The following is a 27,272-nucleotide window of genomic DNA, read 5'->3' on the forward strand; positions in this document are numbered from 1 at the left end:
ATAAAATCTTTAAAAAAAATTGCTGCACATAAGCATGATTAAGAATGTAAAAACAATAGATAAAGAGGTGGGAAAATGTGAGAATCTGCAATGGGCATGCAGGAAAAAAAAACACCAAGCCGCAATTTGAAAATAATAAGCATTTCCAAAAGAAAAGAATCAGTCAAAACTGACAATGAAAAGTATAAAGGGAGAAGAATTATATATTTTCTGGATTTGAATTAACGCCTAAAAATCACAAAGTCTTACTGCTGTCTGTAAAAAATTAATAAGCAATAATCAGCGTTATAAAATTTCTTATTGAAATTTTTAAATTTTAACAGAAAAATCATTTGACAAATTCCTAAACAGAATAAATATGTTAAAAATCAGATCAGCTTTGGGGCACCTGGGTGGCTCAGGAGGTTAAACACCTGTCGATTTCTGATCAGGTCATGATCTCAGGGTCATGGGAGTCTGCTTGAGATTCTCTCCCTCTCCCTCTGCCTTTCTCACCTCTCTCTCTCAAATAAATAAATGAATCCTTAAAAAATCAAATCAGCTTTATATATTACCCATTTAATGATTAATACTTATAGACAATATAGTGATATTTCTGAGATTTCGTGGAGAATTTAATGTATGGGCATCAATATCATCTATTTGGCGTCTATCATCTATTATTTGAATACAAAAGAATTAATTCTTTCAAGTATTTAAAGTAGTGTAAGAAAATACCTAATACCTATTCTGCTGGAGAAGAAGGCTTCCCAAACTTTTTCAAAGAGTGATGTCATGGAAATAACTTTTTAAAAAAAGTATTATATTTTTAAACATTATATTATACACCTGAAACTAATACAACAAAGTATGTTAACTATACAGGAATTAAAATAAAAAGCTTAATTAAAAAACAATCTGAATTTTTAAAAAAAGAGGAGAAGAACTGAATATTTTCTTCCAAAAAAGATATAGAAATGACCAAAAAGTACATGAAAAGATGCTCAACATCACTCATCATTAGGGCAATGCAAATCCAAACCACAATGAGATATCAACTCACACCTATTAAAATGACTATTGTTGAAAAGACAAGTAATCAATAATAAGTGTTGGTGAGGATGTGAGGATGGGAATGCAGACTGGTACTGCCACTATGGAAAACATTATGAAGGTTCCACAAAATTTAATATTTGGCCTACCATATAATCCAGCAATCCTACTTCTGGATATGAATCCAAAAGACATGAAATCAGAATCTCGAAGAGATACCTGTACTTCCATGTTCATTGACGTGTTATTTACAATAGCCAAGATATAGAAACAACCTCAGTGTCAATCTATAGATAAATGGATAAAGGTGATGTGGTATATTATATTCAGTGGAACACTATTCATCCATGAGAAAGAAGGAAATCCTGTCATTTGTGACAATGTGGATAAAACTTGAGGGCATTATGCTAAGTGAAATAAGTCAGAGGAAGACAAATACTACATAATATCACATAGGTGGAATCTAAAAACGTCAAATTCTTAGCAATGGAAAGAAAATAAATAAATAAGGAAAGAAGTTTATTTTTAAAGAAATGAAGATGAACTATAAAACCAATCAAACTAATGAGATTAAAAAAAAAAACACTAACTCTAACCAAAAGTGATTTTTTTCATAAATCTGAACAATTGGAATAATTATTGGGCATCCCACCATCTGCAAAAAAGAAATCACTTTGATTCAAAACTTTAGAGAAAGGTAGGTCTTTAAAAACAACAACAACAACAAAACAAAACAACAACAAAACAAAACTTAGATGAGGACAGAGTAAAAAAGTGGAAAGAATAGATCACAAAAAGGAATACAACAATAAATTTCTTCCAACAAAAATATTACAGTTTCTGGTTTTTAGTAGATTTTTATGAGATAAGTACAATCCCAAGGATTTTGAAAAATATCACAAGCAATTCTCTTCACAGTAAAAAGCCTAAAGAGCACAATCTACTACTTCTAATATGAAATAAATCCCAAGTTTTTGGTGTAGGGGGTTGTTCATATTTGTTTACCCATGTGCTAGATTGCAATTACTATGATTATGTTATTCAAGAAATAAAACATTTAGAGAGAATTTCTGATTGAAGCTTGAATGGAGGATTCCATGACCAACACTGTGTGGTGAATATTCTGAGAATGTGGTTTCCCAACACTCCTGAACACAGGACAGTTGCTGCTGCAGAGTAGAAAATGGAGTGACTGAATCGTCATCAGCACAATCTTCTCCCAGCGGGATTTTTACACCAAAAGACTGAAAAGCAATTATAGAAACAGGGAGTTGGCAGTGGAAGATAATCAAGCTGGTAATGGAAAGAGAGGTTGAGCACACTTATCAGTTTATATGGTTCCCTGCTTTGATGATCATTTTAGAAAGAAGTATAAAAGGGATATCACAAATTTTCAGCATTTATGCGCTTTGTTTATCTTCTGAGATATTTTAAGGGCATCTTCAAATGCATTCAACTGAAATATAAAACAATTGTATAGCATATTTTTGTATCTCCTTTCCTTGTCCTATTTTTAGCATTTCCTTGTAAATTAAACTAGAGTATATGAAATTTAGATTTATTAAGATCTCTCTCCCATAAACGTCCCCTCAATGCTCTTTTCTGATACTCAGGGTCTTAATTTGGAATTCAATCGTGCTTATCAGGCAACTGTGGAAGTGGTAGCTGATTACATTGAGGGGTTTAGAGCCCTCCCCAGATTGTGTGGCATGTGCCTTAGAGATCAATTCAGTTCCATTTAAAGCCAAGCATATGTTGACTAAATGAGGCAGGGCTACCGGAGACTTCATAAAAAGAAGATGGGAAAATTCAATTCTTAGCAATATTTCTTCTTCCCTCTCTCACTATGGGCATAAAATGATTGGAAGTAAGATTTCAGAGGCCACAGAGAGTTACACTTTGGATTAAAGACTTCTTAATGAAGCTGAACTGCTATATGTTGCAAAGAATCAGAATCCAGTTCATGCATGTAAGGAAAATTTTGAAAGAGTTTATTCACACTTTCTCCACATTTTATAATTTCTACTCAGTGCAGGAACAATAGATCATTTTGCCCCATTCAGCATTTTTTTCATTGTATGAATCCATTTTATGGAAGCAAGTTATTATTTTTTTTTTTTTCTAGACTCGTAGAGTATAACCTCAACAGCTTCAGGCCACAGTGCAAAAATAAATCACAATTTTCAGATCTTTATACATGTATTCATTCATATTTTTATTCAGAAATTTAAATTTCCATTCAGCAAATATGTGCTTTACTAAATAAATATAGCCTGATGACACTAGTAAAAGAGTAAAATTTTCAATAAACTTATCTATGATCAAATTGTTGTCATTGAGAACTCATTTTTACATAATGATTTTAACAAGCTATGAAAACAAAGTAATGAGATAATTTAAAAATAACTCATGGTAAGTAATATTCTCTAGTAAGACATTTAATCATGGATATGTAATTAGGCTGTCAACTTTTTAAATAAACATAATATATATCGAAGTATAGATTTAAAATAGAATATATAAATACAAATACATGTGTACCTAATTTTGAGCCTTCTTGCTTTTTAAAGGAAAATTAATAGTGGAGAAATAAAATATAAAATCAGTAAAATATTAATGTTTGCATGTAGAATGTGCAATTGTCTTTACCCATTTATCATCTCACTAATCTGGTTAAAATGTATGTGTTTGTGAAACAAATCGATAATTACATTTACAAGAACATCCCTAATAGTATTATAGTTGACATATGTAACCTACTTCTCTCATTGAGGTAGAGATTTGTAGAAACAACCAGGCCAGTCATGTCTCCCTTCAAATATATTTTTTTTATTAATGTGACTTAAATTTGGGTTGCAAAGCTTCAAAGTTTAAAATAAAGTATAAACAACTCCAATTATTGTTTTAAGAGACCCAGAGGAAAAGATTAAGGATGCTTTCTTGTTGTTTATACTGTTATATGGAGGAAAGTAGAACAACTGGACATGGAAATGAGAGTGTTAATTTAAAATATCAATGAGGGGCACCTGGGTGGCTCAGTGGGTTAAAGTCTCTGCCTTCGGCTCAGGTCATGATCTCCAGGTCCTGGGATGGAGCCCCGCCTCGGGCTCTCTGCTTAGCAGAGAGCCTGCTTCCTCCTCTCTCTCTGCCTGTATTTCTGCCTACTTGTGATCTCTGTCTGTCAAATAAATAAATAAAATATTTTTTAAAAAATCAATGAAAGGGATGCCTTCAAAGTGTTACACTTTTTCCTGTTCAGAATATTATTCATTGAACATTCAATATATCCATACTGGTATACAAAATACCTTTCTTTTTTTTTTAAGATTTTATTTATTTATTTGAGAGAGAGAGGAGGAGCCAGGAGCAGAGGGAGAAACAGGATCTCCACTGAGCAGTGAGCCTGAAGTGGGGCTTGATCCCAGGACTCTGGGATCATGACCTGAGCCAAAGGCAGATGCTTAACCAACCTAGTCACCCAGTGCCTCCCAAATACATTTCTTTTTTTATTTTTAACTGACTCTCAGTATACACTAAGACATAATAGCCTTTATTCCCATTAGACAGTCAAAGAAACTAAGGCTCAGAAAGAGTAATTTAGTTGCTTGAGGTTGAAAATTAGCGTAGAGAAAATGGCTAAATTCCAGATCAAACCAAGGTCATAAGATTCCAGAGCTTATGTTTAAGCCACCATTCAAACATAAACAAGCATATTTTATCTTCATAATTTGTAGAATCAGTTTCCGTTTTGCAAATCAATAGAGTCACCATTAGCGAATCAATTGCCCAATTTAAAAAATAAAGTATTTCTTTGAAATTATACTTTTAGAGATTGCTTTATATTATGTCAACTCTGTTACTAGGGTTCATTCTGATCTTTGAGGTATATTGCTCATTTAACATAAGTTAATTCACTTAATGTTTAGCAGATACTACTGATTTCCGACTTTATTCCCACTTTATGCCAAATTTTATCTATTTGACAAAGAGAGATCACAAGCAGGCAGAGATGCAGGCAGAGAAAGAGGGAGAGGGGGAATCCGGCTCCCTGCTGAGCAGAGATCCCGATCTGGGCTCGATCACAGGACCCTGAAATCATGACCTGAGCCGAAGGCAGAGGCTTAACCCACTGAGCCACCCAGGCGCCCCTGTATATTCATTTTAAAGAACGGACTCAACAAGAGTGTAAATAGAAGAAGCTTTCTTTTTCTCCACCTACTTCATTTCAAATCTCCCTTTAGCCCCTGGATATTTCAGGCAGATCTCTTCACTCTCCCAATTCCATTAGGTATTAATTTTTTTAAAAGATTTTTATTTATTTATTTGACATAGAGAGAGATCACAAGTAGGCAGAGAGGCAGGCAGAGAGAGAGGGAGAGGGGGAATCAGGCTCCCTGCTGAGCAGAGAGCCCGATGTGGAGCTGGATCCCAGGACCCTGGGATCACGACCTGAGCTGAAGACAGAGGCTTTAACCCATTGAGCCACCCAGGCGCTCCTAAGTATTAAATTTTCTTAACTGGGTAATTAAGACTCACTTCTAGATATTAAGATATAATGTCAAACACAGCATCAAAACTTCAATATAGTCTAGTTCAAAGTTTCTTTTATCTCCCAGTTCTGGTACAAAACTTAGCCTAACAGTTTAAGGTAGAGGAGAGTAGAAATGTTGCCTTTGACTCATTTTCTACCCATTTCCCTTCTATCTTGCTATAACTATAGTGTCCAAGGAGGGGCAAACAGGAAAATTCTATCACTGCTGTATTTTTCTTTTGGCTAGCAGTGGCTCCTGGCCAAATGCTAGCCCTTTTGTAGAACAAAACTGCGGTTTCTTTGGAACATTCCTCTCCTATTCGCTTCCCAAGGACCACTGCACTGTTGGCATGAGTAGTAGTACTCTTCCTAGACTATCTCCTCTAGCCTTACTCAGCAGCTAATCCAACCCCACCCTAGCTTCTATCTCACTTTGTGTTGGAGGCTGCTTGTCCTATACAGCAGTTGTCACTCAATTTTCCAGTGTCCATTGGTCAAAAGGAAGACCATGCACTTTTACCACATGGAGAAAATGCAGGTTATTTCTACTGCCATCCTCTCTTCTGGCCCCTAACTACCATCAAGGGAAGTTCTAGACTAACTTCTGACTTTAAATCTATTTTACCAGATGTGAACATAAATCTTTATTTGTACAGCTATATGCCCACAAACATTAAGAAACTAAAGTCACCACCTCCTTTGAAGTTATTCACTATATTTCAGTTTTGTCTGATATTTTTTATTTTTATTTTTTATTTTTTTTTAAAGATTTTATTTATTTATTTGACAGAGAGAGATCACAAGCAGGCAGAGAGGCAGGTAGAGAGAGAGGAGGAAGCAGGCTCCCTGCTGAGCAGAGAGCCCGATGCAGGGCTCGATCCCAGGACCCTGAGATCATGACCTGAGCCGAAGGCAGCAGCTTAACCCACTGAGCCACCCAGGCGCCCCGGTTTTGTCTGATATTTTTTAAAAAGCTGATCATGAAATCAAGTTATCTGGTTTTGACCACCATTTCTTATTATAAAATGGAATAAAATAGAATAGATAAAAATTCATAGTTGACTAGAATAGAAAAGAACAGAACCAAATAAGGGTATTTAATTTAGTTACACACACACACGAGTTGAAAGAAAATCTGAAAGCTCTTGCATTAATCCCATGGAAGCACTACCCCTTGTGATTCTTTAGTGTAAAAGAATTTCAGGTGAGGAGTAAATGGTGGCCTTCCTCCTTTAAGGCAACTCATATGAATTACTGTATTGGAACTTCCCTTGCTTGGTGTGCTGGATGGCACCGTCGTCCCCTCTCCCACTTGAAATCCTCAGAAAATCCTCTTCCTCAAGGACATTATGCATTTTTTTAAGAAAAAAACTAATCCTCTTTACATATATATATACATATGTATATTGCTGGAAATAGGTGATGGGTATTGGTAATTACTGCACCAATTTTGATACTTTTTTTAGTAAGTGTTGTATGTCTACATGTGGTATCTCTTTTTAGAGTGTAATGGTACTTATCAATACTCTCAGATTCAGGGCTACAACCTATTTTTAAAACTACAAGAATAATTCCTTTCAAGTGACATTACATTTGATCATTATAAATTGAGAAAATCCATATGGAGATTAATACAGTTCAGTTCTGAAACAACTTCAACATGAATTGTATCTCCTTGAAAACAATATAATAGTTTATGATTAATACCCATAATAGCTTTCAAAATATAGGTTTCCTTATTTTTATCAAGTGCTTTTGCTTCCCCATTATAATCATCCTTGTACAATGTAGGGGAAGAAACACCAAGCTTCTCCATACCCAACCACTATCTCCCTTCTCAGGGAAGCCAAATTCCACGTGGCCTTCAACGGAGATCCTAGTACTGGCATGTAGCTATCCCTCCCAAGTCATAGTTAGAAATCATGTTGAGGGAGCAAACCCCACTTGCCCTGAGCAAAAAACCCTGTAAGATCAAACAGTTCAAGGAAAGAGCAGCATCCACTTTCCTCCAACAATGAGTATTTCCTGTAGGCCTATTTTTGCACCACTCAAATTCTGGAAACCACCAACTGCCTCTAGATCCATTCAGTTCCTTCCTTGTCCAGCCCCTTCATTTGCCTTCTGATTCTTCACTTGCCAATCACATGCTTGACTCCAACCCTGATTTACTTGTTTGGAGCTCCATCTTTAAGCTCCTCACAAATTACTGCTGATGCAGTTTCCTTTTCTTTGTGACTACTTTTCCCCACCCGACCCATGAGCTCACTGTTTCCAGCCTGGTCCAGCTTTGGTCCTGCCCGGAGGCAACTTCCACATTTCTCCATAGTATAGGTTTGGATGTATCATTTGGATGATGAAATCAATAAATATTTTTATGCTTCTGTAACATTCCAATGTATGTTTGTATGTTCATTTGGGGTGGACAAGTTTATTGAAGAGACTAACAGAGATGTTGAGGGAGAGGTGTATCCTAAACCTCTCAGCCATCTCTTGGAACTGCTCTGTGCTCTGCTACAAAGATGCCTAAGGTTTTCTCCACACTTTTCTCAAGCGATGTCTCTGGCTTTGACACTGCTTTTGCAGAGGTATTCTGAGCAACTAAGTGTATATAGTCTTACCTGATATTAAATCTAGCTCAACCATGCACTGCTGTAGAAGGCTGATGTGTAAAGAGGTAGAAAAGGGATGGATATTATAGGTTTATTTATGTGTCTCTCTTCACCCTATAGATAAATATTTTCTCTCCATAGAGCCCTGCAAGGAAGACTATTTTCAGTGTAAGAATGGAGAGTGTGTTCCACTGGTGAATCTCTGTGATGGTCTTCTACACTGTAAGGATGGTTCAGATGAAGCCCATTGCGGTATGTTCTATTTTGAGAACACTTTTGTCACTTTAGCCTTTACATTTGGAGTCTACAAATGTAAAAAGAAAGATTAGGAATGTGTTTATCAGGATGTGTTTTGGTGCTTTTGGGTATGATCATTCCCCAGTGATTTCAGCTCCTCCAACGCCATTCTGGTTAGGAGAAAGGTTAACGTGAAGACCCCTGTTTTTGTTTATTTGTCTACTAACATTTGACTACATTTAGTTATTTTAAGTCTAGGACAACCCACATTCACATAGAAAGCATAAAACACCACAGAGAGTCAGTGGCCTGCACCAGGCCCTCTAGCACTGCCCTTAGTGACTATGATGCCCTGCCCACTGCCAGCCTATGGAGACACCCTCATGTTTACTTGGAACTATGTTAGACTTGCTCTTTTGCATTCTTGGTTCTTCTGTACCTGCTTCCTGCTTTGTTGAGTCTGTAATCTAGCCCACTTCTAGATCTCTATAACGGGATGAGCAATGGCTACTTTTACTATGTCTTGCTTTTATTTCTAAGCAAATGTTTAATGCTACTTATTATGTGTCCCACGCTATAACTGAGCACTGTAAAGCAATCTTAACATAATAAGAATTAGCTCTTTTTAGCCATGAGAAACCTGAGGCTTGGAGAAGTTAAGTGGCTGCCAAAGATCACATACCTAGTAAAGGCTAGAGTTGCCTTTTCGACTTAAGTCTGTCTGATTCTAAAGTCAATGCTTTTATTTTGCTCAGAATAGGAAAAAAAAACTGTAAACAATAACATTAATTACAGAATTACAGTATGGTGTTTGTGGTGAAGCTATCATTGCTCATATTTCACCTGTTTGATAAACTCACTCAACTTGGCCCAGTCTCTACCTGGCCACTCATAGCCTTTATACTTTATCCAACATGCTTATAAGATGGCAGGGAAGAAGATGGAAACCAATCAACAAAAGAACAAAGCCAAAGAAAATAGTTTCTAGGGAAGGAAGTAGAGAAAAAAAAATGCTTGAATTGTTTCTGAACTTGAATTTTCCTTCTTTTAGAAATTAAGCTTGTAAGACATGCTCCTCACCAATAACTTTATTTTCTGTTTATTTGCTGTATTGATATGCAATAAACTTCCATATCTCTGCCTTTTCCATTTTCATAGTTATATGAAAGAGCAATGTTAAGTCTATCAAATTTGTATTTGTATTTGTATTTGTATTGTATTTTTCGATTTAGGCCTTCTAACATACTCTTAAGAAAAATTATGATCAATCTCTAAACTCTAAATGTTAAGAACATTACACATGTACTTTACTATTTTTTTTTTCTTTTGAGAGAGAGAGCAGCAAGGAAGGAGGAGGGGCAAGGGGAGGGAGAGAGAGAGAAACTTAAGCAGGCTCCACCCCCAGTGCAGAGCCTGGCAGGTTCCATCCCAGGACCCTGAGATCATGACCTGAGTTGAAATCAAGAGTCAGATGCTTAAACAACTGTGCCACCCAGGCATCCCAACACATGTTGTTTAGAGCCCATGATTTACTTTTAACAACTTAGGTCAAAATGACCTTCTGTGTGATCAAATCTCTTTAGTGCGTCTAATCAACGGCACACTGAACAATAATGGTTTGGTGCAGTTCAGAATCCTGAGTACGTGGCATGTAGCTTGTGCTGACAACTGGACCACCCAGATTTCAAATGATGTCTGTCAGCTGCTGGGACTAGGGTAAGTAATTCTACTCAGCTCTGTTTTAAGAGATTCTCAAACTTTTTTATCGGTATTGAATTGGGCTTATTAAGACATTTTAAAATTTATGGCAGTTATGAATTTAGAAAATACATGTGAGCAAAAGGAAGAAAATAAAAATCTTGAGTAACACCATTTTCAAAAAACATTTCAAAAACAACCATTGTTAATAACCTTTTTATAAATATGATATAAATGTAAGTATATAAAAATAATGTCTTATAAAATCATACAAAATGTTATATTATGCTGTTTTATAGCTGACTACACAGCATTTATCATGCCATTACATATTTTCTATAGATTATCAAAGAAAATGAAATATTCTATGTTATACTATATCACCAGATATCTACCATATACATATATATTATATATCACTAACCACACAGGTCCTTAGAGAACATGCAATTGCTATATCTTTGCAACATTTCCACAATAATTTCTTTGGAAAATCTGTAGCAGTATAATTACTGTGAGAAAAGGTATACAAAATTTCAAGATTTTTTGAAGTTGCATAATGAAAGTGATAATTCCATATTAATGATGCACCTAAAATTTATTATAGTTCCAGTCTGTCATAATATATTACATCAAAAATACAAGTTCACCATTTTCATTTTTTTTACTTTCCCACCAATCTCAAAAGTAATGAGCTTTAAAATAGAAGGAAATCTTAGTGATAATCTTCTTTTAAGTTTTATAATCAACTCTAATTTAGCATTCTGGTCCTTTGGTATTCATGATTTGGGAGATTTAACCGTATTAGATCATGGATGGTTATTTTATCACTTATAGTACTATATTATTTGCTAGTCTGTCCTGTCATATTAAACAATAAAATCTATAAATATAGAAACTATGACTATTTTATCCATTACTGAATGCTAATATTCAGACTTATGATTGTCTCAATATATAGATATTAAAAAACATATTTAAAGCAATAAATTATTCATTACATATAAATATATGTGCATATAAAATAGAAATATCTAGCTATTTAAATGGCCAAAGTTGTTCAACTATAAATCATTATCATTTTCCTTCTCTCCTGATGGGGAGTGATTTTCTAATCCATCCTAAAAATTTTGTATAAAGTGAAAAATTCAACATCCACACATACCCTCAGCATTTGACAATTATCTCAACTGTTCCTAGTTCATCAAAATCAAAGGTAATTGATTGCTTTCTTTATAAGGGGCCCTTCTTTCTAGCTAATAATCATATAGTCTTCATGCTATAAATAGATTTTCAAAATTTATTTCAAAATGTTTATTTTTTAACCCAAGACATATTTCCCACTAGAAATAACCATAGGTCTTGATGTAATCTATAATGGCTATTTAATTTCTAGTAGACAGGGAGAGGTACATTGTATATTAATACCAATCTAGTGCCTAACCACCACATATAGGTATTTTACCATAGGAAAATATGCTGAGTTCCCATTCAGAGTGTCAGAAATGCCCCATAATTTCTTGCAATTTGAAATGAGAGTTCTCAACTTCCTTTACTTCCTAAAATGCTGTTCATTCAGAATGTGAACTCTCCTGCTTTAAGCCTCATTCAAGTGATGTCAATCTCATCAGGAAATCAAATTCCTTAAAGAGCAAAGGGAGGATGTGAGCTTTATCACCCTTTATGTAAATAATCCTCAATTTGATTTATATGCATTAAATGGAGACTTCCTGTACTTTATATATATTAGTTTCTACAATACTTTATAGCTTGCATTCTAACAAAAATTCTTTCAGCATGGGAAAGTTTGAGACATAAAGAGGTTTGGAGGAAGGTAAGCTGTAGAGGGAATAATGTTTTTTTGATGAAGGGTCAACAAAACGTTGAAACTGAAAGTTGTTTATTTATCCTCACTTCAAGAAAAGCACAGGATAAGTGGCATTGATTCCAGATTCCTACTTTAATGTTGATTTTAGTTCAATAGTAAGTTCACACAAGTGAGCCCCTAGGAAGTCATTTGCTTTCACTACTGAATTTGTCAGTAATTCTTAGGAATTGTTTTATAGACTCAGGAATTTAGTAAAGATTAAGCTAAGGCAATTGGTAACTTGAGCGTATTTCCACAAGTGATGAATCCACATACTCCGGATGATGGAGCTTGTGTTCCAATTCACCGTCTATCTAGGCATCATTGTAAGGTATAGACACAGGAGGTTCTTTTTTTCATTCTGGTTGTGAATCTTAACTGAAGAGTTTCCTGGAGGACATATGGGGTCAAGATGAATCATTTATAGAGACCAAAATATCAATATCTTCACTGATAGAAGTTTTTAAAATTTGAATAAAATACGTTGGCAATTCCTACAATTGCATGAGAGAGTGTATTAAAAAGGAAAATATCTTTATTACTTTTTAACAGTTGCTAATAAAATGTATTATTTTGATGACTTCTGGATCAGAAATTTAAGCATTAGCAAAGATATTGTGTCTGTCCCATGGATGGGTAAAACATGGTTTTGCCTTAAATATGGTGGGAACAGACACATAAAAGGATAATGACAATGTAACATGATAAACACAATGTCCTAAAGGAGACCCACTCACTATGGGCATGTCAGGGAAGGCATTCTAGAAAACAGGTTGAGCTGAGTGAATGATAGGCAATCTCACACAACCATGTACTATCTATTTACATGTTTCTCCCAGCCAGATTTTATACTCTCTAGTTCACTGACCTCATTTCCTATGAATCACAGTCCTTCCAGCAGGAGACAGGGACAAAGAACTAGATTTTTTAGTGTGTATCAAGCAAATCCCACTGCCTTAGATACAATATTTTTGATGAAGGTCAGGCACTTGCTTTCTTCAGAAATGAGTCAGGTAATCTCTGCAAAGACTTTAATCTTTGGGCCTACACTTATTAAATAGTCTCTGTAGTGCTCTAGTAATTGAAAGAAAGTTATAGCCTTAATGAGAATGTGTCTAGACTGGCGCATGGTAACCGAAAGAAAACTTAGTGAGTTTAAAATGATGTGTTTGGTACAGTGGAAAGTAATTTAGGAGTCAATTTATTAAAAAGGCACTGTAGTCTCTCAAGATTATTTATGCAGATAGGGTACAAAATGCAATTCCCCAAAGACTCTAGTAAATCATGTGAGACAGATTTCATCAGCCTTCCCTCTTTTAAATGAAACATTTTCATTCTCTGCCATTTATAGCATGCATAAGTAAAAAAGTACTTTAAATAACACTTTCATGTCCCTGGTCAAAGTATGAAAGAAAACATTTTACAGCAGTGCAAGAATAAATGTTAAAGAAATTTAGGGTAGCGATTTTTAAAACATTTCCTAGGAAAGCACCCTACCTCCTTACTAACCCAATAAATGAACTATGTGGTTGACTTGCCTTGCTAAGCCATTTAAAAACTACAAGTCATCAAGTCTGTACAGCTTCACAGAATTGGGGAAATACTAACGTCTTAAAGATAGAGTTGAGTATACATGCCCCTATTAGGCTGCTTATGAGGAGTGGCTGTTAATTTTTAAATCCTATAATAGTACTATGCAAGATACCTTCAGTTCAAACATGAAAAGCCTCAGGTTGAGTCTCTCATTCCCAATCCAAAATAAGAAATGGAATTACTTCTTCCATTTCAGAGGTGTTTTGAAACTGCAGGGGAGTTGGGGGTAAAATGTTATTTTTATTAGCCTTCCAAATAATCAGAGCATTAATGATGTAATATCCTCTATAGGCACCACCACAGATTTGTATCCACAATTAAACACTGGGTCCTGGAAAACTGAAAATAGAACCTGTGTTCCATAGTAGTTTTAAAAATCGGTAGACAAGAAGTTTTCCTGCTCTTGTCCATACTTCCTGTCATTGTCCCCAGATTTTCAACTATGTAGGAAAAGCTTTAACACAAAACAACAACAAAGATAAGGTACAGGAATTAGTAGAAAAAATTTAACTACTAACTTCTACTTTAAATAATTTGTTTTGGTATTTGCTAACTTCACAAAGAAATAATTAAATACTATTTTCTATTATTTTTAATTTCTAACTTGAAAGTGTAGCACCAAAGGAAAATTTTTATCATATTTTTAGCTACTTTCCTAGGGTGAGATGGGGTGGGGGCAGGTTGTGGGCAAGGTGGTGGAAAAATTGTATTTTGCTTGGTTTAATTGACCAAGCAAAAATGTTCATCACTTACCCAATATACAAATTATAACTCTGATATTTTTCCTATTTTAAAATTAGAAATGAATTAACTAAAAATAAGGAGAAAACAATTACAGCAAAGCATAGTAATTTTATAACTTTCTAAGATTCGTATTTAGTAACTTTATTATTCATCATATTATGAAAAGTGCAGTAGCTAGAACATTCTGTCTGCTACGGGCAAGGGAGTGAAAGCAAGTGTACCACTGACTAGTAATTAAAGAGTTTGGTCAGCACCCCCTAAACCTGGTTATAGTTAGAATCACCTGGTCTTTTACCCAGACATTTGGATTCAGTGTGGTCCATGGTTTTTGACGTTGGATTCTTAGGACCAAACTAGCAGCATCTGCAAGCCTGGAATGCTTGTACAGAAATGCAAATTCTGGAGTTCCACTGGAGACCTATTCTTGGGCAAGTCTAGGGTAGAGTTGGCAAACTGTGTTTGTGAAAGAGCCTTTCAGGTGATTCTGATGCTAAAGGCGTGAGAACTGCGATCTAAGGTAGGCTTTCTTAACCTACTTTTGCATGCCATGGACGCTTTTGGCAGTCTGCTGAAACTTACCAACCTCTTCTTAGATTTGTATATTTAAGAGTAAAAAATAAAATATGCATAAATACAAAGGAAATTAACTTCCTTAAAAAAATAACTATCAACGGGCACCTAATGGCCCAATTGGTTAAGCATCGAACTCTTGATTTCAGCTGAGGGTCGTGAGATCAAGCCCTGCAAGGGACTCCCCATGCCGAGCATGGAGCCTGCTTGAGATTTTCTCTACCTCTGCCCCCAACCCCGGCAACTCACGGACAGCCTCTCTTTCAAAAAAAAAAAAAATTTATTAAAAAAGTAACTAGCAAAATATTATAATATCATATAGTGATATGTATTTATTTAGGTCTTGGATAAGATACATTAGTGGTTCTAATGATTAATATAAGACAAAAGTCAGCATCAATTATATTTTTAGATGTATGCACCAACTGCAATGTTTGCTTTGGTGACAAAATGTTTGCTTTGGTGATCAGTGTGACTGATCATAGTGACTATCAGTCACCTACATTTGTATAAGAAAGGAAGATACATTTTAATTAAAAGTTAGCAAAAGTTAATATGTAACTATTTCTTATCTAATTACAAACCCCTTACTTATTATCACAGACAAATAGCTTCACAGACCCCAGACCTAGGCTAGTGTGAGGCCCAGAGATATTGGGTCTTTGCAGTCCCAGGTGATTTTGGTGGGATAATCTTGTCATCTCAATGGAACCCATGAACTTTTGTATACTTGTTTCAGTAAAAAACAGAGAACTTGTATAAAGCATCTGTAAAGTATGGCAGTTTGATTTCATCTGGTATCAAAAGCAAAATAAAGTGAAATGAAACAGAAAAATCAAACTTTTCTTTCTTTTTTTTTTAAATTTTTTAAAAGATTTTATTTATTTGACAGACAGAGATCACAAGTAGGCGGAGAGGCAGGCAGAGGGAGGAGGAAGCAGGCTCCCCGCTTAGCAGAAAGTCAGATACAGGGGCTCCATTCGGGGCTTGATCCCAGAGTCTCAATCCGGGTCCTGGGATCATCACCTGAGCCGAAGGCAGAGGCTTTAACCCACTGAGCCACCCAGGCACCCCTCTTTTTTCTTTTTTAATTGAAACCAGCTTGAGGACCATCTCTGACTTAATCCAGGGGACTCCTTAATTTGTCTTTCTGACACCAGTCTATTTTGGCTTCTCTAAAAAAAAAAACTTTCTTGTCCAGTAGATCAAAACAAATGTAGAGAGCTTAAAGAAATCTCTATAGGAAGGATGTCATTAAAAAGGAAAAAAAAAATCTGTTGCTTGGTTTTCACCAACCACACCCTGGTATTATTGCTTTCTCTGAAAAATGCATTCCTGATTTCTCTCACTAAGAATTTGAAAACAAATTATTGGGAATTAAGAGACTCTTTTATATGAAATATCATATTCATATTGATACAATTAAGGGAGAATTCTCACTGTCTTTAATTCTTATTTTGACTTCTACTCTAATGGATATTTTGTAACCCCAGAGAGATTTATGTGGCAAGGAAACTGTTGAGACTATAATCATACATATAAAGGAGTAAGAAAATATCTTTTATGTTTGGCACTACTGTGAATCATCTACCAATAAATTTTCTACAACATATAGCTATTTGGTCTATAAAAGTCTGGTACAGACTTTTTTTTTAACTCAAAAACTTTTTTTTACTCAATCCATTACATACAAGCCAATATCCTTTATCATTTCCTAGGATCCTGATTTTTGAGGAGTTTTTTTGTTTGTTTGTTTGTTTTATTTAAATTCAAGTTAATTAACAAAAAGTGCAGGCAGCCAAATGCAGAAGAATGAAACTGGACTACTTTCTCACACCATGCACAAAAATAAAGTCAAAATAGATGAACGACCTAAATGTGAGACAGGAATCCATCAAAATCCTAGAGGAGAACTTCTTCGACCTCAGCCGCAGCAAATTCTTGCTAGATGTGCCTCCAAAGGCAAGGGAAACAAAGGCAAAAATGAACTACTGGGACTTCATCAAGATAAAATCTTTTGCACAGCAAAGGAGACAATCAATGAAACTGAAAGGGAACCTATGGAATGGGAGAAGATATTTGTCAATGACATATCAGATAAAGGACTAGAATCCTTAGATCATGTTATTTGAGAGGAATTTTCTATATTCTAAAACAGAACTAGTTGAGAACAGGAGAAAACTTTTGCCCTGTGAAATGAATAACTGAAGTTTTCTTGTTCATTTTATTTCCTGTCTAAAAATTATTTCCAATCCCTCAAGCTGCAAATAATGCTGTATATTCTATGAGATCAGGAGCCATTTTGAATAAAATTGATAAGAGCAAATAGAATATACTCTGTCCCTTTCTTTAATTTTTCCTTCTTCCTCTTTCCCTTATTCTTATTCTTCCTGATTTTTTGCTCCCTTCTTCCCTTTCCTATTCCCTTTCTTCTTTTCTCATTTCCTTTCATTTTCTTCCTTTCTTTATAACCTTACCTTTTCAAAAAGAAATTGAGGTGAATAACGAAGGGTTTGTACAATAATATGAATAGAATAGTTGCTGAAAATAAGGTCTGAAGAAATAAAAAGGCAAATCTATAAGACATACAGGAACAAAACAATTACTAGTATTTGTGCCTGAGGTTCCTGGAAACCTGTGCAAAAAGGAAAATGTTAAAAATTGAGTCACTTTAATAATGAGATAGGATAAGTGCTCCCAGTTCCATAGGAGAGAGAAAGACACTAAATTCTTTTTTTTTTTCTTTTAAGATTTTATTTATTTATTTCAGAGAGATTGAGTTCATGAGCAGGAGGAAAACAGAGTGAGAAGGAGAAGCAAACTCCCCACTGAGCGGGGAGCCTGAAGTGGGGTTTAATCCCAGGACCCTGGGATCATGACCTGAGCTGAAGGCAGATGCTTAATTGACTGAGCCTCCCGGGTGCCCGGAGACACTAAATTCTAAAGGAAATTTTCCATGCATGTCCTTATAAAGTAGTAATGCATTGAACAAATACGTGCGCTGATGCATCCCAATGTTTATAACAGCATTATCGACAATAGCCAAATTATGGAAAGAGCCCAAATGTCCATCAACTGATGAATGGATAAAGAAGAGGTAGCATATATATACAATGGAACATTACCCAGCCATAAAAAAAGTAAAATCCTGCTATTTGCAATGACGTGGATGGAGCTAGAGAGTACTATGCTAAGCAAAATAAGTCAATTAGAGAAAGACAAATACCATATGATTTCACTTATGTGTGGAATTTAAGGAACAAAACAAATGAATGTGGGCCAGGGAAAAGACAGGCAAACCAAGAAACAGACTCTTTTTTTTTTTTTTTTTTTTTTTAAGAAACAGACTCTTAACTATAGAGAACAAACTGAGGGCGGCTGGGAGGGACGTAGGTGGGAGAGATGGGTTAAATGGGGGATGGGGATTAAGGAGGGCACTTATTCTGATGAGCACTGGGTGTTATATGTAAGTGATGAATCACTAAGTTCTACACCTGAAACTAATATTACACTGTATGTTAACTAACTGGAATTTATTTATTTATTATTTTATTTATTTTTTTGACAGAGAGAGAGATCACAAGTAGGCAGAGTGGCAGGTAGAGGGAGAGGAGAAGGAGTTTCTCTATGGAGCAGGGATCCTGATGTGGGGCTCAATCCCAGGATCCTGAGACCATAATTTAAACCGAAGGCCCACGCCTAAGCACTGAGCCACCCAGGCGTCCCAACTAACTGGAATTTAAATAAAAACTTGGAAAAAAAGAAATATATGCACTGAAAAAACCTCAGAGTAAATGTAGAGGTATATGTCATATGCCTCTTATCTAAAAATAAATAAACTCCAACGGCAGCTAAGAAAATATAATTGCAAATGAGTCCAGGATATATTACAAGGGATTAAGACCACATTCTCCAAGATGTTCACCATAAGGATCCTGTTTCTGACAATCTTCCCTAAGTATTATTTCTCTCAGCCACATTTGAGGTAGGAAATGACAGGAATTTGTTTCCTTCCTAATACCGTTCCATCTGTGGGATAACACAGAACAGCTACCAGACTGACCCATTAATTTCTCTCTTCTTCTTAATACAGTAGCTTGCGCAAACGAGGAAAATTGATTAGGTGAAAATAATTTTTTTCTATTGGCATTTTTTCCCTTCTGTGTATCACAAGATCTTAGGAGTTGAGGTCAGAAAATCTAAAAATAATTCAGCTTACCTATTTGCTAAGCTATGGTAGTGTTGGTACTGCTAGGTGTGTTGTGATAAATGTGGTCAAGGAATAAGCAATTTTAGCTGAAATGTGTCCAATATAGTCATGCCGTTTACCCAACTGCCCACATGCCCTGACTCTGAGTAGGATGGTTTGCCATCCTTTGCCTCAAATCCCTTTCATTCTCCTTTCCCCTGCCTATTAAAACGCTCTCCCCACCTTCTGCCTTGCCAAATCAATCCCTTGATTTCCCACCAATCTGTAAAAGAAGGTCCATCCTTCTCTAAAACCCTTTTCAGACTAATCCCACCTGGCCCCATTCATGACTTAAGCCTTGTGGGGTGTGAAATGAGCCGCAGTGCCTGACTGCAGCATTTGCAACATTTGTTATTATTCTGTTCAGCTTTAGTGTGTCCAACAGCTTAACAGGTCCCTACCTAAGCTCTTGCTTCCGGGAGGAATTCTTATCAGGGCAAATACAGTCTGAGGAGCAAGACAAAAATAGGAAACCCAAGCAGGCCTGAGAAAAGACACAGATTTAATACTGTACAAGACCCTCCAGGATAGCCTTCTTATGCTCCCTAGTATCCATCTCTGCGTGTGTTTTTATATTCCATATAGGACCTTAAAAATAATGATTGATGGTGGGTTGCATTTATAGGCTTCTTTTCTCACATAGAATAAGGTTTTCCTGAAGCCAGGGGAGCCCTCTGAGGAGGCATAACCTATACAAATGGTAATAAAGGTTTAGAAAGAGGTAGTCGGGAGGCATTAGTGTGTCACAAGGTAATGCCATACGGGCATGTTTCTATGTGATACCATATTTCTACAGATTCCAAACAGCTGTGCTAATGTGTGGTAGAGCTATCTAAATCTGCAGAGCTAAATTTTTTAAGCTTTAAAAAATGCAAACTCTCAGCCAGAATCTTGACAGAGTGCCTCTATAAACATTAAAAATGAATTTTGTTGCAAGAAAAGGAAACTGAGGCAGGGAGCAATTCAGTGACACACTTTAACTGCAGAACTTAATATAGCTTATTCTTTCTCAATTCAATTTTTCAGTCATTCTGAGATTTTGTTTTTCAAAAATAAATGGTGATAATAAAAGGTTGCTAACCTTTCATGTTGCCAAGAACATCTTAAACATATTTTATTGTCTCCATCTTTTCTTCAAAATAAGAAATAGTTGATTGTAAACTTTCTCTGCGGCTTATGTTCTATTTACTGTGACTACAAACTGGAATAAATTGTGTTCAGTCAGGAAAAGGATGTGTTGAATTTGGCAGGACTTTAAATGCAAGTAGTTGGTCCCAAATTAAATTCCAAATTCTAGCATCCAGCACTGACACTTGGAAATGTTGTATGACCTGATGGCTCTAGACATCATTCTTGGGCTACTGACATCAGTATGTACAACACAAAATTAATTTCATGAATACTTAATAATTTTCTTTCCAAAAGAACGTTTCAGTTACTCTGTTCTGTATTCTATATTCCAAAGAATAAATCTGTAGTATTAACTGCAGTCTGTTTCCTCATGTGAATTTGAGACTTAACACGAGGAAATGTAAAGAAGACAATCTCAGAATACAAACTTCGTGTCCTTTTTTTTTTTCCATGTGCATGTATAATCTTTATTTTTTTCCACTGCCAGATAATGAGAACATCACAATGGAACAGCATTGGACAATTCAAGGGTAGAAGTATTAACATTTACTAAACATTTTTTATCTTTAAAGCTTTGCCTCTAGTCTTTTTTTTTTTTCTCCTAGAATAGGCTTATGTTAAAAACTTACCTGCCAATCCCATCATAGTATGCCAGTGGTAAGTGTATAATAAGCAGATACTAGATTTTTTTAAATGTATTTATAAATAACATTTCAATATTTTTCAATTTAATTTTGTCCAAATTTTGTTTTGAATTTCCAGAGATATTAACGCAACTTCTCATGACTTGTATTAAAAGAGCTAGTGGGACTGCCTGGCTGGCTCAGTCAATAGAGCATACAACTCTTGATCTCGGGGTCATGATTTAAGTGTAGAGCTTACTCATTTAAAAAAAACGGGGGTGCGGGGAACCTGGGTGCCTCAGTCAGGTAAGCGGGTGAGCTGCTGCCTTCTGCTCTCTCAGGGGGGTCTCTGATTCTCCCTCTCCCTCCCCCCACTCTCTCTCTCAAATACAATCTTAAAAAAAGGGGGGGGGAGAGAGATAGTCAAGGGATAGAATATAAAACAGGTAGAGATAATGGAAAAGTGTTAAATCCACATCTCTGTATGAGATATATATAAATACATTTTTTTAAGATTTTACTTATTGGGGCACCTGGGTGGCTCAGTGGGTTAAAAGTTTCTGCCTTCAGCTCGGGTCATGATCTCAGGGTCCTGGGATCGAGCCCTACATCGGGCTCTCTGCTTGCCAGGGAACCTGCCTCCCCCTCTCTCTCTGCCTGCCTCTCTGCCTACTTGTGATCTCTGTCTGTCAAATAAATAAATAAAACCTTAAAAGAATTTTCTTTTTACTTATTTATTTGAGAAACTGCAGGTATGACCCAGCAGTGGGATAGCAGAGCGGAAAGATCAGGGGGAGAAAAAAGGAGGAGGGGCAGAGGCAGAGGGAGAGAGAGAATCTCAAGCATTTTCCCTGCTGTGTGTGGAGCCCAACAGGGAGATCATGACCTGAGCCAAAACCCAGAGACTGAAGCTTAACCAACTGAGCCACCCAGGCACCCCTCTGAGATATATTTTTAATGAATTACCCTTGATGTCCCCCTATGTCGCTATGAATATTGTCAAATGACCAAACTAAAACAATTTAGTATTGAGTTTGATGACCTTTATTCAAGGGAAAACAATCTACCCATCAGAGTAGTGCCTCACAAGTCTCGGAGTAGCCTTTCTGAATGATTTCTGGCAATGGGGAGGGTTTTTGTTTTGTTTTTAAGGAGAAAAATGATTTTTATTATTGTTCCTTACTTGTTTCAAGGGGGAGTTTTACAGACTGTTAGAAAAGGCGACGGGGCCTGATTGGCTAGGAGGTCAGGCATTTCCTTCTAAGTTTAGCAGGTCCTATTTTCCAGGGTAAAGTAAGCTAGCCAAAGCTGGGTTGGAAGATTGTCTATTAAGATTTCTTGACAGGGAGGCCTTTCCTGTGTGGGCTGACAGGTTTAGATCTGTGAAGTGAGCTGGGCTAATGCTGTGGTCTCCATTTTGTGGGTCCTGAAATATGAATTCTCTTTATCAGTGCCTTAAACCAAATTCCCTATCAAATAACTACAAGTCATGTTGGAAGCCAAAAAGCAGACCCCTGAATGAGGGAAAAATAGACATTATATTTGGCTTTGACAGGGGTTGCCAGACTTGGCAACCATCAAAATCACCCTGAATGTGTTAACAGACAGATGGCTGGCCCCAGCCCCAGGACTTTTGATGTGGGGGTGAGGGAGATGGGGAGGGGGTTTGGAGTGCAGCTGGGCAATTTGCATTTCTAATATATTCTCTGGAGGCTCATGCTGCTTGCCTGAAGAACATACTGTGGAAATCCTTGAGTCAGGAACATAGAAAATTACCTAGAAGAATATCCAACACAGGTAGGAATTCGGCAGAATAATGATACTGAGATTTTTTTTTTTTTTTTTTTTTTTGGTATGCTGAGAATATTGTTGCAGGAATTTTCTGCCTTTAGTGCCCATCGTTCTTCGTCACACCACTTGGAAGAATTGAGAGGTAGACCAGCCCAAGAGTGGTAGCAGGCAGCAAAGCAGAGTCTGTTGAGCAATAATACAAAGTCTGTTGCGAGGGCAGAGGGTTGCCCTGACCCAGAGCATTCCTTTTTTCTACACTCTCCACTGCTTTTTGGGTTTTATGTCTATTTTGTTTTCTGAACTATAACAAATATATTTTAGATAAATACTTAAATAAGATGATGCTTCTGCTTACCTGGAGGGAATGCCTTAATCTTTAAAAATAACAGGAACAGCACTCATTCTCCCTTTGGCAAATTCATTTCAGGTGTTATTAAATGAATAGTCAATGATTTGTGTGCTAGATTTACTTTTATCTGTTTATAAAGTTAAAATGCAAGATGCTGAATTCTGGGGCATTAAATATAGGCTCCATTGTTCCAGTTCTCTGTTCAGTGAATAAAAGTTATCAGAGAAACCCTTCCAGTGTTTTTAGGATATTGTCTCATCTGAAAGAGACTGGAAATACTCTCAACTTAGTTCTTTTCTTCTTATTGATCATAATAGCTATAAATGTTCCTTGGAAATTCCCTATACACAGATGGAAAAGGGTCAGTGTTGGGTATAGTGTGGGGAAGACACTGGAGCTTCTTTTGAATAGGCAATGGGTAGACCCTTTCTATTATTGCAAAAGATAAAATATCATCTCCCTGCTAAACAGTAGAAGTTTGCAGCAATCAGGATGTTTCCAACCTAAAAGCATAGTTGTATATGTAAGGATTAAAATCTGAAATAAATGATAGGCTGGAAACAAGATCAGGAACTGAGACGCTAAAAGTTTCCAGCTAAGCCTAGGGAAGAGAGTCAGGATAACAGAGAAAAATCTTTAATTATGGTTCACAGTTGAGAGCATGGGTGTAACATGTTTTCAGGGATAAGAAAGATCAGTAACTTAATAATGTCTTTTGTCACATGGAGATTGTCTGTTTCTCCGTCCCACCCTGGCCCTTGTGTTGCCCCTTGGAAGTCCAGGCTACATAATCTCTTTTTAGAGTAATCCCAAAGCTTCTGGCTTTACATTAGGGCTAGTTAGACCTTGAATTGAATGAAATATCAAGAACAAAGAAACATTTGGAAAAGCAAACACTGAAGATATTATTTTTCTAGCTTGTTCTTAGGCTACATGCATTTTTTAAAAGATGATTACACTCGACAGGAAAAAGGTTTAATAAGTTATGGTGCAGAAATTCTGTGAGGTTGTCATTAAAATTGATCATTATGGAAATTATTGAATAACATAGAAGAGTCAAATGAAAAAAATCAGATACCCAAGTAATATATATGCACTGATTTTAACTTTGTTAAGTAATATATGAGTGTGCAAACAACCAGAGATTTACACACAAATTAAAATTACATTTCATGTCATTATGGACAATTCCACTGATTTGTACCATCTTTTAGATAGCAAAACATTTGAAGTTTTATATTAAAATGTTAATCTTTTTGTATGGAATCCCATAATTTTTTTCAATGTCTACAACATTAAAGAACTAGAAATTTATGTTTTGGGTCTTTGTTTGTGCTTTTGTTTTGTCTCTACGTGTCTTTCCCTAGGAGTGGAAACTCATCAATGGCAGTCTTCTCTACTGGAAGTGGACCATTTGTAAAATTAAGCACAGCACCTAATGGCAGCTTACTACTAACACCAAGGTAAGTCCCAAAATCTGGTCTTGGACTAATCGTACATGGGCTGGAAAGAAGATGGATTTTGAAACTTGTCAGATTTTAATGTCACCACATATTAGCCATATAAGCTTGAAAGTTATTTATATATTTATTATTCAGGTAATCTCAAATAGAACCTAATCGATCATATCCAATAACATTGACTAACCCTCATGTATATTGTAATACAGTCAGACGAAATATTGCATATATATAATTGGGCAGCTCACTGATAGAGAGTCAATAAATTTTACTTCTATGTCTTTTCTATCCTTAACTTCAGATTCATAAACAAGTAAACCCCCAAAGAAAATAACTGTAAGAGTTGAGATAAGTAAGTCCACTGTTGGTCTGACTAAAGAGGGTGACACAAATTAACTATCAACAGAAGAGAAGAGAAAGGAGGGAAAAGTCATAGTATTTAGCAAATAATACATGAACATAAAGTGAAGGAGACCAGGCTTCTAGTTGTGCCTGCGTATTCTCTTTTGCTCTTTCAAATTAGGTTCATTTTTATAGCGTTTACTAATGTTTAAAAAGAACATTCTTCCTGTATTCAAAGATGGGTTTTAACTTACATTATGTCATTTCTCCTGTTTGGCCATTAACAATATTTTTTGCTGAAATGGGCTTTTGAATTTTACAGTTCTATTAAAGGCCAGCTGTGGTGGCAGGGGGGCAGCGGGGAGAGAGTAACTTCAAGAAGCCGCTGTGACTACTGACAAAGATTTAAGACGTCATTGCTGGTGCATTAGCTTGCAGTTCTTTGAAAAACATACTTAATGGTGAAAATGAAATTATGTAATTATTCAACTATTCATGAAAAGTTATCATATCTGTGAACTCAACCAGTAAAAAGAATTGATAAAGGAGTATTTTTAGTGCCAAGGACTTTGCAATTGAATGTTTCATATGAATGTTTGCTGGGCCTTGACTGATATTATTAGTCTCATAGGGGGTGAAGCAGAACATTTTCAAGTGAGAAAGCAGATTTCTAGATTTCCTTCTATAAGCATGTCTAAACTTTCATTAACATTATAGATCTTGAGCAGTTTGCACACTGAAAATTTATTTGTACCTTGTAGACATTTAAGAATAAGAAAAAGAACAAAAGAAAACATTTTTTTAGTATTATCTCGGTTACGGGCATGTTTCAGAGCAGAAGTTCGTTATGCCATGCTTATCAACAAAATGCCAGTATCACTGATGTCCCTATTGTCTGTATGCTTATGTTACTCAAAAGAGTTCTATGAGTGAGTATTGCTCTACTCTGAGGCAGAGGGAACAGAAGCATGCTGTCCGTAAGCGACTTGGACAAGTTTTCAAAGCCTGGGCAACCCCCCATCCCTCTGCTTTTCCACTCTACCTCACAATCTTCTAAATTCCCCAAGGCAACAGCTCAGGTTAAATAGCACTTCTGGAAAGGAGAAAGAAAGAAAGAGCATACCCTTTCAAACAACAAAAAAAGGCCATGTTGTTGGGCATGTATTCGGAGAAAAAATAGTTCATTTTGTCAATACTGTGGCTATAAACCCATCCATTTATATCACAATAGTGCCCCACAGGGCTGAGAGAAAGACACAGGATCGTGGCATTGTCTTTCTTCATGTCCAGAGGGCTAAGTTAGCTCAGATTCCAGGGCCAAAGGTCAGGACGGGACTTCTATTTCCGTCCAAACTCTCTAAATATACCTGGACAAAGTGTGGATTCACTGCTCTTTCTGACCAGAGACTAAGCAATTTAGTTCTCTACACTGAGACAATGCATTTGTGTTTGTGCATGAAAAGTCCTACTAACGGAAATGCGTGGAGAATGAATGCAAAGTTCAGTTCCGTTTTCCAGTTAACTTAATAGTTACTTTAATTTTAAAAGTTTATTGAACTTTTTATTTATTATTTATTAAACTTTTAAACTATGCTTGCTAAAAACAATTTCATCAGTTTTGCACACACCACAGAGTATTAGGCATCATTTACTGTCTAAGAACGCTGAGCCATTTGAATATGGATTTTCATTGATGAGTAGTATAGATATAGAAGGAGTTTGGATGAACTTGAAAGTATGTTGGAAAGCATCCTAGAAACTCCTTTTCTCCCAACTGTGAGTTTAAACAGAAGGGGAGTCTACTGAGGCTTCTTCTTTAGGGAATTATGAATATATAACGATACACCCGTATCGAGGTAGATATACATGCATTCACATTGCTTATTAATAAGACATAAATATATTTTCTTATATTTCAATTGAAATTACTTCTATTTTAAAGGGTATGTCAGTTGGACAATATGAATGCAAGTGTTTTCACGTAAACTTGTCATGTATCTTCCAGAAACACTGAATTGTTTTGATAGTACTTGATCTCATATGGATTTTGGGTCTTGTTTCGTATTTTTTGTTTTGTTTTTCCCTAAAATTTCAAACACCTAAATAATATGCACAACAGATGCAGTTAAATTTAAAAATAGAAATCATTACAATTACGAGTTTGTTTCAATGTGACCAGTATCTGCTCTAGCCACGTCAGGAAAGTGTGGGCAAATACTTTAATTCCTTGTATTCTACTGATCTCTAGTGGTCAGAAAGTAGAACACATTTTTAAACTGTTCTCCTTTGTTTAAAATAGAATTCTTAGCTCTGAAAAAGAGTTGGTATCCCAATATTTGAACAGGTAGTGAGTTTTTAAATTATGTATGCCTACACTTTATATTTTCATGTTTATATGTTTATTTTCCTTGAAGGCAGGGCCTGGGATCGATTGTTGAATTTTCTG

The 27,272-nt window shown here is 36.0% G+C and overlaps 1 protein-coding gene across 2 annotated transcripts in view; it reads left to right on the forward strand.

Annotated features, from left to right (window-relative positions):
* Positions 1-27,272, forward strand: part of TMPRSS15 (transmembrane serine protease 15) — a 118,035-nt gene that overhangs the window by 68,017 nt on the left and 22,746 nt on the right. For both annotated transcript variants that reach the window (XM_047721687.1, XM_047721679.1), the window contains exons 18-20: positions 8,314-8,424; positions 9,993-10,125; positions 24,392-24,487. In XM_047721687.1, coding sequence (XP_047577643.1) covers positions 8,314-8,424; positions 9,993-10,125; positions 24,392-24,487 — 340 coding nt within the window. The remainder of the gene's footprint in view (positions 1-8,313; positions 8,425-9,992; positions 10,126-24,391; positions 24,488-27,272) is intronic.

Source organism: Lutra lutra, chromosome 1 (genome assembly GCF_902655055.1).
Source record: "Lutra lutra chromosome 1, mLutLut1.2, whole genome shotgun sequence".
NCBI classification, from domain to species: Eukaryota; Metazoa; Chordata; class Mammalia; order Carnivora; family Mustelidae; genus Lutra; species Lutra lutra.